This window comes from Engraulis encrasicolus, chromosome 10 (assembly GCF_034702125.1).
Source record: "Engraulis encrasicolus isolate BLACKSEA-1 chromosome 10, IST_EnEncr_1.0, whole genome shotgun sequence".
Lineage (NCBI taxonomy): Eukaryota > Metazoa > Chordata > Actinopteri > Clupeiformes > Engraulidae > Engraulis > Engraulis encrasicolus.
The window spans coordinates 42,907,249-42,919,142 of NC_085866.1; the positions used below are offsets into that span (position 1 = coordinate 42,907,249).

Below are 11,894 nucleotides of genomic sequence, written 5' to 3' on the forward strand. Positions count from 1 at the left end.
ATTTCAAGAGAGCCACATCCCTCTGGAAGACTTCAAAATTGTTTATAGACTTTTCAGAGTTTGTTAGATCTCCTTTGTGGCCTATTTTCCCAGAGGAAAACAAAGTTGCCTAATAATTATGCACACTAATTTTGCCCTGATATAGGGTATTGGGCCCCTCCGATCACACTGTCTCTTATTATACCAATATGCGTGACCTGGAATGCTTAAATCCAAAAGGTGTTCATGTCCATAGAGGTTGGTGGCGGAAAATATGCATATAATGGACAATATGGTCAAAAAACATGTTTGCCTAATAATTCTGCACACAGTGTATATGGTTTCACAATTCACATTGTTATTTCAACACTCAAAGAGTTACATTTTAACACTGTATAGAGCGGGGCCATACTCAATCACTCAGTCAGCTGAGTCTTAATAGTGTTCAAGTAACACAGAAGAAAATGTATTGCGCACCAATGGCTGCTGAGTGCTGCTGTTGCTGGGTATTGTCCAGGTAACCTTATAGGTCCTCACACACAGTCTTTGACTTCATACACTCGTTGTGTGAGTTGAGTGTGTGTGTGTGTGTGTGTGTGTGTGTGTGTGTGTGTGTGTGTGTGTGTGTGTGTGTGTGTTAGGCCTGTCACGATAACAATTTTTGCCAGACGATAACGATAACAAGAAATTATTGCGATAATCGATAATATTGTCTCTCTCGCCATTTTCAAACCATATAATGTGCAATAAAACACACTGCTATGCAAGGTGCGGCCTCCTTCTTGAAACATTGAATGTAACATTTGGGCCAGCAGACTCAGAGGTTTAAATAATTAAGATTGACGCCTGCTCCAAGAAGAAATGTGTCAAACAATATAATGACGTAAAAATGCAATAAAAATGTGACTACACCCCTTCACATTTTTAAAGCATCACGGCGGAGGATATATATATGTTTTTAAATACATCCTAATGGAGCACAATAGGCTCTAAATAGGCTTTTTTGTATTTATTATTAAGGTAAGTTATATAGTCTTTCTTTAACATTTTCTGTTATTTATCTTTCTCAAGCACACTGAATGGCTTATAGGCCTATCCATGGTGTGATGTAAAATAACCTACAGGTGGGGTATTGTTAATTTACAAATTATTACTTCAGCTTATTTCAAACAAATGCACGTTGTTACTAACTAATTGTCAGTCAAAACCCAAATCAGCCCTGTTAAAGGCATTTCAACATCAGCAAAAAGCAAAAGAGCATGAACAGATGCGCAAGTTCCAGCTCTCTCTCTCTCTCTCTCTCTCTCTCTCTCTCTCTCTCTCCTCGACTGGAACAAGTTGCAATTCTGCGCACTTTAAAGTCCTTTATGAACGCCCATACATTGATTCTTATGAGTTGTGAGTCGCCATGCCTCTGTTTCCCCTGTAGCGCGCTCAACCGTTCACATTCTCCTGGTGTGACAGATTTAAATCCACAAATCTTATCTTAATGATTTGCTTGCGGACTGCCTACTCATATTGTTAGGTCTAAATAAACAAGAAATATAGCGAAAATCACAAAAAGAACAGACAACGAACGTCGGGGTAGGAGGCGAATTGAAATAGGCTAATAGTGGAAACTCGGCGAGGTTTAAAATAACCTCAGAGCAAGTTTGTCGCAACGGCACCACTATTTCATGTTTGCACAAACACGCCTTCGTCGTGGATATTGGGTTGCTGCGCATGTTTCAAAATGAACATTTGCCTCCGTGTTGGAGCTGTTCATTCCTCTCTCTGAGGAACGTTGCAGATGCGCTGACTGAGACTGGAAGAATATTGCGCTCCTAGTCTCTAGCGCTGATTCTTTGTCGAGGCTTATAAGCGACGCGCGGGAACACCAGCGTTCTATTTCAAAGACGCAAGTAGCCAGATCAATGCACTTTTTTCCAACCAGAACTGCACTGAAACTTAAAATTACACCAACATTTAAGCGTCATTGCGCTGCGTTGGCCTATAACGCGCCATCAGTAGTCTTACGGCTACGGTAGAGGGAGAGAGGGAAAACCAAACATCACGCAAATAACTTATCGTTACTTATCGGAGCCAGAAAAGTGATCGTTCTTGTAAAAAGTTATCGTCCGATTTATTGACTTATCGTATATCGTGACAGGCTTAGTGTGTGTGTGTGAGGCTGGTGTGTGAGCACTGCTTATGCTGAACAGGCCCGAACCTGACCCCCATAAGAGGGGAGGGAGATGAGTGGAGGGAGGGGTGATGGTGATGGTGATGGTGATGGAAAGCACTATCAGACACAATGCCTCAGCCCGCTTCTACTTGTACTCCCCAGTCTTCCTCTCTCTCTCTCTCTCTCTCTCTCTCTCTCTCTCTCTCTCTCTCTCTCTCTCTCTCTCTCTCTCTCTCTCTCTCTCTCTCTCTCTCTCTCTCTCTCTCTCTCTCCACTCCTCCTCTGGGAGCGGGGTTCACGGGAGTCAAGGTGGTAATACTGACCTTGGGGCGTGCTGGCTGCCGAATGGACAGACAGACAGGCGGAGGTGTGTAGGTGAGAGATAGGGGAAGGAATCTGTGTGAAAGAGGGCAACTGATAATCAGCCTGTGGTCTGTAAGCAACCAGGGTGCAAAGAGTACGCTGTCATCAACCTGTCAACAACACCGTCGTCACCACACCTACCTACACAGATGGGGGAGAGTGAGAGAAAGGTGAAAAGGTATGCAGTGCTACATAGCACGGTACACAAGCAGCATATGGCCACATGTACTGTACATACAGACAGAGGGCACACACACACACACACACACACACACACACACACACACACACACACACACACACACACACACACACACACACACACACACACACACACACACACACACACACACACACACACAGTATATACCGATATACTGTACATGCATATACATACACATACACACACACATACACACACACATACCTAACCAACACACACACACACACACACACACACACACACACACACACACACACACACACACACACACACACACACACACACACACACACACACAGTATGATATACTGTACACACACTTGCGTAAACATTCACAGACATAAATGTATGCATACAGTATATACACAAGGCAAACAAGAGTACACAGAGGGAAAGATGACACCCACTTGATTTCCCCTTTTGAAAATGAGACGTTTCTCTTCCAGTAAAAGCACACTACCTCTGCTACTGCCAAATGAATCAGTCCGGACATGTCCGCTCGCTCTATGACTAAGGGCCCTGGGAGATTCTGGCAACCTATCAAAGGGCATGTATTAAATAAACACTGTAATTTCTACATCCGTCCATTCACTCATTCATTCATTCATCTCTGGAAAAAAAGAACAGATGCACAAAACAGATATAAGAAAAGAGAGAGGTCTGCCAGGTGGCTGTTGGTGGGTGTTGTATTTGGGGCGTGGCGTGTCTGTCCGTTTCAGAGCTGTCTGTAAAGACATTTAAATGATGCTAAGACTTTGAAAAGTATTCTTGGCACCTCTTGTCCCCCTCTGCGGTGCACATACTGCGGGCCCATATGGTATGGAAAGGATTGCATGTCTTCGTGCGAGTCTGTATGTGTGTGTGTGTGTGTGTGTGTGTGTGTGTGTGTGTGTGTGTGTGTGTGTGTGTGTGTGTGTGTGTGTGTGCACGCAGTGCACAGGGTGTTTGTGTGTGGGGTGTCTCATGGTGTTTGTGTATGTTCCAGAGAGAGAGAGAGAGAGAGAGAGAGAGAGAGAGAGAGAGAGAGAGAGAGAGAGAGAGAGAGAGAGAGAGAGAGAGAGAGAGCGAGAGAGAGAGTCTGTGTGTGTGTGTGTGTGTGTGTGTGTGTGTGTGTGTGTGTGTGTGTGTGTGTGTGTGTGGTGTGCGTGTGTGTGGTGTGTCTGTGTCTGTGTCTGTGTTTATGTGTGTGTGTGTGTGTGTGGGGGGGGGGGGGTGGAAAGGAAAAGACAGAGGGAGAGAGGAGATGTCACAGGGTGTTTGTGTGTGGGGTGTCTCATGGTGTTTGTGTATGTTCCAGAGAGAGAGAGAGAGAGCGTGTGCGTGCGTGTGTGCATGCGTGGGTGTGTACAGATACAGAAAAGTGACAAAGGCTTCTCTTTGGGGACCAAATTGCTGTCCCCACAAATTTAACAGTGTGATCCTTGGTCATTTTGGTGATCATTGACAGTTTGGTGTGGGAACAGTTAGATATTATTTAGTTATGAATGGGAGTCAATGGAGGTGTGTGTGTGTGTGTGTGTGTGTGTGTGTGTGTGTGTGTGTGTGTGTGTGTGTGTGTGTGTGTGTGTGTGTGTGTGTGTGTGTGTGTGTGTGTGTGTGTGTGTGTGTGTGTGTGTGCCGCGTGCGTGCGTGCGTGCGTGCGTGCGTGCGTGCTTGTGCGCGTGTCAGTGTCAGTGTAGCATGTGTGTGTGTCCTTGGAGGTGTCTGGTGCAAGCTGGTGTGCTCATAGGAGTTTCAGCAATAGCGTGCAAGTGTGTGAGTATTGGAAAGTCAGCTGCATTCTAACACCATTGGGAATGAGCCGCGGGTGGGCGTCTGGGTGTTGCAAAGAGAATAGGCCATAATATGACTAAGGGAAAAACGAACGGAGGATCGTATGTGCAGCTGTATGGTGTCTGCGCCAAGTCGAGGCAGGAGACAGGAGAATAGAAGAGCGCAATCGAGGACAAAGAACAGAGGGAGGAATACTGTAGGAATGACGCAGGAGAGCAGAGCTCCATGGCCTTATAAAAGTCAGAGCGCTGGAACGGCTAAGAAGAAAAGGAAAAGCAGGAACAGAGAGAGAGAGAGAGAGAGAGAGAGAGAGAGAGAGAGAGACAGAGACAGAGAGAGAGACAGAGAGGTGCAGGGGAGGCATGAAGAAACTGAGCTGCCTGCCTGCCTGCACCCCAGAGGAATTCAGTCGAATGTCGGGCTGGTGTAAACAATGTGACTGACTGGGGGTGCTTTCAGTTATGAGAAAGGTGCTCACTGTGCACTTTCTCCAAAGAGAAAGCCACTGCTGCACGCTTGCTTGCCCTGAAGATCTTCCCCATCGGAGTAGTGAACGAGCACTGTTCCTCTACGCAGCTGACTCTGATGATTGACACGTTTGACCTTTCCTCTCACTAGGCACTTTGAGTGAGCGCAGTCTATCTATGCACTGCTGCGATCCAATGGATGGGAAAGCGAGCTGTACATTAGAGAGACACAAAGGAATGCCCCGTAACTCATGCAGCTGTGTCAGTAAAGTCGCCAAGTGAAGTAATAATTGTTTCAATGTCGATCGGTAATGCATTGCTCCCTGTCGCCACATCTTAGAAATATTATCAAGCAATAATTCAAAGGAAACGCAACACAGAGACACACAGGAACACATGCAAAAAATAACGAGCACAACAAAATAAGAGGCAAACAATAGATCGATTGTGTGAAGGGGGCTCTTGAACTGTGGATGGAAATCTGGCGACCCCTGCACAGCCGTACAGTCAGGCCCGTTGACAGGGGGGTGCAAAGGGGTATGTTGTCCCAGCCCCAGAGAGATAGGGGGGGCACAATTGGGTCCCCATTACATTGTATGCATTGGATAGGGGGCCCTTTCAGATGACTTTGTCCTGGGCCTCAGCGAATGCTGTCAGCGGCCCTGCGCTCAGTAATAAATCCAGGTCCATCTGAGAAGCCGACTCGACTCCGCTCTCTCTGATTGAAACGGCTCTCATGAGAGGCAGTTAGCTAGTCTCATGAAAGAAAGTCAACATTGCTGCCATTGAGCTCTAAACTGTACAGGCAGTATTTCATCATGGAAAGCATAGCTGGATTGGCCATATAGCATACAGGGCATTTGCACAGTGGAGTGTTGATGATTTTGACCTGGTCCTCCATTCAGTGTAGTGCTATCAATCCTCATGGCACTACGGCTGACCTATCTGAGTCAGATTTGAATGTTCATTTTGCCTTTTGTGAACAAAAATAGTTCGTAATGGATGACTGAACATGTTGCCACATGCTTCATTGTCTCCCTCAAATGCCTAGCGGACCGGTCTTTGCCGAAAATGCCCGGCCTGATGTTCTGTCCCAGTCCAGCCCTGATGGAAAGGTCTAATGGTACGCTAACTTTTAGGGTGTTGGCCCCCTCGGCTTAGTTACAATGTACTGTAGGAAACACTGAGCAGCAGCACGTTTAGCTCAGTTGATTTTCCTGATTATTTCAATATGAGAACTTTGCAGATGAACTACGTACAGTGCAGTTTGAACTGTAAAGTAGACCCCTGTGTGTGCGGATATACACACATACCGCACACACACACACAGACACATGCACGTACCCACGCACGCACACACACATGCATGCACACACACACATACACATGCATGCACGCATGCGCATGCACGTGCACGTGCACACACACACACACATACACACACACACACACACACACACACACACACACAGACACACACACACACACACACACACACACACCACACACCACACACACACACACACACACACACACACACACACACACACACACACACACACACACACACACACACACACACACACACACACACACCACAAACAAAAAGTGTATTGTTGCTTCTAGACTCCTGTGAGTTGAATTTATTAATGATTTTCCGTTACAGTAAAAAAAAAAAACACACACAGAAAAATGTAAGGCATTCTACAAACAATACATGTATACAGAGCTAAGTGTGTGCAGCTTTGGCTGGGCCCTGTTAAGAAAAGTTATTTACAAGGTTCCCCGCATACAATACTACTGTATGAGGAGGACCCCCATTCTGGGGCCTGGGACAACTGACCCGTTTGTCCGCCCCCTGTCGGCTTCCCTGCAACAAACAGCAGAATATGTAGGGCTAGGTGCGCACACTTAGCTGAGGGAGCGAATCGTGATATACTGCTTCCCTTCTCTATGCGTGCTGCTGTGTCCTTTCCTAGTGGCCCTCCCTGGCATTCCAAACAGGGGAACGTGGGACATCCTGCCTCATCTCATCTGCCCAAATTCGACCCTGGTGTGCGTGTGATACCGGCAACATTTTGAGGAAAAAGCCATCAATGGATCATTAATGAGACACTTCACACTATGCAAAAACAATGGGAAGGTCAAACATACTGTACACTGTGAGACACTGGTGCGGATCCAGTGTTAGGATGTGTGGGGAAGGGGGTGAACATGAAATGATGTTTTCTTTTTGCCAGTAGCAATGAAGCCAGTATTGAAGTCAGTAGTGAAGTCTGAAAAAAACATGGTAACACTTTATTTAAGTGTAATTTAAGTTTGGTAACACTTTATTTAAGTTGTTGTATGTAGTATTTATGTGTTGCATGTACTATGCAAAATCAAACATTTGTTAGGCATGTATTCGCAAATGTCTCTAATGCACAATCAAGGATTTATTACCAATTTAACCTTGGTAAGGACCTAGTATGCTTATGCAGGCATTGACATTGTATGTACAGTATTAGTGCTAATTAATAGATGTAACACTAAAATAAAGTGTTTGTTAGATTTCGATGATTACTACCCCCCACCCCTCCCAGGATCTACACCCATGCTGCCAGTAAAAAGAACTCCAAAAAGGTTCACTCCTCTTCACGTCTCCAGTAGAGCTGCAAAAGACAGACAGCTGCCTGCCTCTCGAGACATCTGGGGGCCAGATGTACGCATGCCCACTTGCCCCTGTCTCAGCATGGAGGAGCAGGCAGACCTTGATGGAAAGGAAGGTGTGGAAATGGGAGCAAGGATGCCATTAACAGGAAGGGAAGCGGGTGGTGACAACGTTGTGTGTGTGGGAGATTGAGGAGCAAGCAGGAAAGACGGCTGCTGAGTGCATCTCAACGGTGAAATGAATGTTTCCTCACACCAAAAAACTAAAAAAAAAACTTGGACTTCCCAACTATTTATAGTTTACTCGAATGTTCCTTGTTTATGTCTGCTTCTCTCGTGCACACAGGGCTGTGGGGACCTTGAAGTGTTTAGCTCTTTATGTAAGCTGAGATTTTAGTTTGATCTAGCAGATAAACACACCACCACCGCCTGCACCTGCCCAGCGTGGTCCACAGCCAGCCACACAGCCAGACAAGACTCTAAAATCCACTCACACACCCCTTGTTTGTCACGTCTTGCCTGCCTCATGGCCGGTTATCGTACGCTTACTGTAACTGAATAAAAGTGACCCTTATTTGGTTTTTTAAACGTTTTATAGTCATCATTCTTTTGCTATGCTAAACAAAACAGCAGTGGAATGTTTGTCCCACCACCACCATGCTTTCAAACTCGCACCATCAAAGATATACAAGCACAGCTAAACTAACAACCCATCCAAAAAAAAGGAAAACAAAGCATTTTGATCAAGGCTTCAGGCACCGTAAATGTCCTTGAATGTGCCTTGATGGAAATAGCTTCAGGCAGATGTTATGTCTATAAAGAAATCCAGTTTAAGGTTTTGGGTGCTTGCCCATCCCTCATATATATACTGTATATATGAAGAGTTCAGATGCAAAAACCCCTAAGTGCCTTTTCAGAAAATAATCTTAATTCATTTTTATTTAATACAAAGCTATCAAAATTGCATATTTTTTAATTTTATTAATGTAATATAACTATTTATATGTATTATCAACTACATGAATGTAAACTAAACCAACAATGGGGTTGTCTAAAAATATAGAAGTGCAGGTCTTCAGAAATGGAGTTAGGGGGTTTTGCATCTGAACTCTTCATATTTTTTGCAAATACCTACATGATATGTCATTGTAGTCGTAGTAGCACTAAATATGTAACACGAAAACCCATCAGTCTCATCCATTTCTCTGAAACCGTACTCAGTTTGTAGAATCTGTAGTTTCAGAAACCCTCATCTCTAATGTCTAATGTCATCTCCTGTGCTGGTTTTCCATTATGGCTTTGCCACACGTCACTGGGCACGGCCATTCTCTGGGGTGCAATAGCCATCCCTCCTCTTCACCCTGGTTGGCTCTTGGCACGTCCTTTGGCACCGCGGTGCCACTCCAAAGCCAAATGCCATGGACAGGGCAGTATCTAAAAAAACACAATATTTGGTGATCTCAAAATTCCATCGCATTGCACACATGCTCTGTCCCCATAGGCCCGAACTAAATGAACGGAGGATAATCTGAGACATCTTTTGATATGAAGGAACACTGTAAGATGAAATAATCCTATGATGTTATATGCATCGCGAGGGGTTTACACTATTTTTCATATTCTCTATCATTTTGAAAGATATTTCAGAAGCTGTTTATTGCTGCATCATGACATCATGCAGCAAAGTGTGAGAGACTGGACTGGGGGAGAAATAGAGCCTGGGCATTTTTTGCTTAAATCCAGATGGCCAGTCCAGCCCTGAAAGTGTGAGAGACTGAGCAAAGGCAAAAGAAAATCCATTACACACCACTGTGCCTCTCCCATTATCCATGCATTCATCATAAAACCACACACGTGCATGCATGCTCCCCCCCCCCACCATGCTCTCTGAGTTTTTCCAGGTGCAGAAGAGCAGCTGATTTATCGCTTTTCAGTGGCTGTCTCAGGAGACAGAGCTGTCATGTGCTCTGATCCGCACACATGATGTCAGTCAGACAGCAGTCTGCTGGGGCTAGCTGCGTGTTGGAGCAGGTTATAGCCACCCCGAGTCAGACAGACTATACATCTGTGTGTTCTATGGCAGTGTTTCTCAACTGGTGGGTCGTTACCCAAAAGTGGGTCGCGAAGGGGTCATGAGTGGGTCACGGAGCCTTGGTATAAGAACAAAACGTAATTCTAAAAAATGCAACAATTTAAAACTTTTTTTTTGATAGGCAAGTGAACTCAGTGTCATCTGTCGTCATAGATACAATCTGAATGTTTATGCGAGATAGATAGCGTGCAACCAGTCATTCGAGTTTTGGTTACATTTTGAGAATTGCATTGAATTGACTTAACGCTAAAATATTGGGTTGCAACCGAATGAGAGTGGAAAATGGTGGGTCCCAAGACTGTTCCAGTTGAGAACCACTGTTCTATGGGCTCACCTCACTCAGTACAGTGTAGTGTAGTGTACAGGGTGTGAATAATAGGCCTAATCAATAATGAATTAATGCAGCTTAGCACTAACAGTACAATTGATGACTCTCCCACACAATTCCATGGCTTGAGTGTTGCCCTTCGATTCTGGGTCAAGTGGACATACAGTAAATTATCTGCAATCACATAGGCCTTTTTGTTATGTAGTGTAAAACCAGCTAGACAGACAAAGGAAACATGGCTCATCTTGTTGTTACCTCACCGTGGCTTAAGACAGCTGGACTAGGATTATATGGTGGGAAATTTTGCAAGGGCTGAACTCCAGGTGGACTGGTAATTCTACCATCATCTTGAACTAACATAGAGCAAAATGTTAATTGACTGGATCTTTACAGGTGGCAATGCCATACTACACTCCAAGTGCAATAATAATACATATTATATATAGACTATTCCTACTCATTGTAACCTTTGCTGTCAATGGTGCAGGAGGTGTTTGCTAACTAGGTGTGTGCATGTGTGAGCTGGGGGATTTGTTCAGCTCCCCACAGTAGATTATGTGCTGACTCAGCTGGGTCAGACTACCTTATGGCATAGTATATCTATCACCTGATAAGTCATCACTTTATCCGCAATGTATTGCGCAATGTCAAAATGGTGCTACTGCGTAAAACAAAAAATAATGTTATGATTTTAACCCAGTTTAAAGGATCATTCAACACTCAGCCCAGCCCAGATGTATTCACACCTCTGAAGATATAGGCTGTGCTATACTATTTTTATGCCAAAGCAGACAGACGCTCAGACCCTATTCTTGGTCAGATGAGTAGCCTACCACACGCACGAAGAGGAAAGCGTATTTCTGTGCGTCAGTGCGCATTCACTTATGTTCCCCAGTCTGTTCAGCCCGGCCAAAATCATTAGTCTGTCACGTTAACGACAGAGACGTATCTTTTTAATTGAAACAGATGGGTCCAGATGTCCTGTAATTACGTATGTACATTTTGAGATGATGATTTTGGACGGTGGCCTTGAAGGGTGTCATACGGTAAAGTCTGCCTCATGCTTCCATTAATAACGCGTATATGAAATAAGATAATGACAATGACCAACAACCTGACACATGTCCAGACTAGCGACGCCTGGCCACTGCCCTTTCTATACTAAGACGGGAGAGAGAGAGAGAGAGAGAGAGAGAGAGAGAGAGAGAGAGAGAGAGAGAGAGAGAGAGAGAGAGAGAGAGAGACGGAGGAGGGAGGTAGGAGGGAATGGGCGCGTTCAGTGCCTTGGGAGCGCACGAGAAGTTCTGAGGTTTGATTCAAAGTTGTACTTTGCTGGAGGGTACGTGGATAATCAACTTTGGAAATTCAGAGGGGATAAACTTATGGAATAAAAAAAGGAAATCGGATATCGGAGTGTGGATCTGAAGACGTTCATCAGAACTCGAAGACTGGACGTCCCAGCCGTCATTCCTCAAGTTTGTGTTATGGTGTTGAGGCGCTCTCAATGTGACGGGGAATGCACACCTTTGATCTGGAGCGACCGTCCGGGCAATGAACGTTTTGTCGTAGACATTTCTGTGGAGAATATTGTACGTCCCTGAAACTACTGTGCAAGTGACTATGGGGTTTCGATTAATAATCACGCTCTTCTTTGCATGCGTGCTTCTCTGTGGGGCAAACTCCCAAACAGCACCTGATTCAGGTGAGTTGCTACCGTTCAGGTAGGGGAGGGGAGGGGAGGGAAGCCTGTTAGAACGACTAGCAATGATGAAATATCCAAATGCTCTGGGGTCTGTTTAATCAGCCTATTGGATTAATGAAGTTAATTAACGTTAATGAGGTTAGTGCAGTTACGG

The 11,894-nt window shown here is 44.9% G+C and overlaps 1 protein-coding gene across 1 annotated transcript in view; it reads left to right on the forward strand.

Annotated features, from left to right (window-relative positions):
* The first annotated feature begins 11,288 nt into the window (after nucleotides 1–11,288).
* Nucleotides 11,289–11,894, forward strand: part of vwa1 (von Willebrand factor A domain containing 1) — a 19,257-nt gene continuing 18,651 nt past the window's right edge. Inside the window, exon 1 of the mRNA XM_063208940.1 lies at nucleotides 11,289–11,740. Within this exon, the coding sequence (XP_063065010.1) occupies nucleotides 11,659–11,740 (82 nt within the window). The 5' untranslated portion in view covers nucleotides 11,289–11,658. The remainder of the gene's footprint in view (nucleotides 11,741–11,894) is intronic.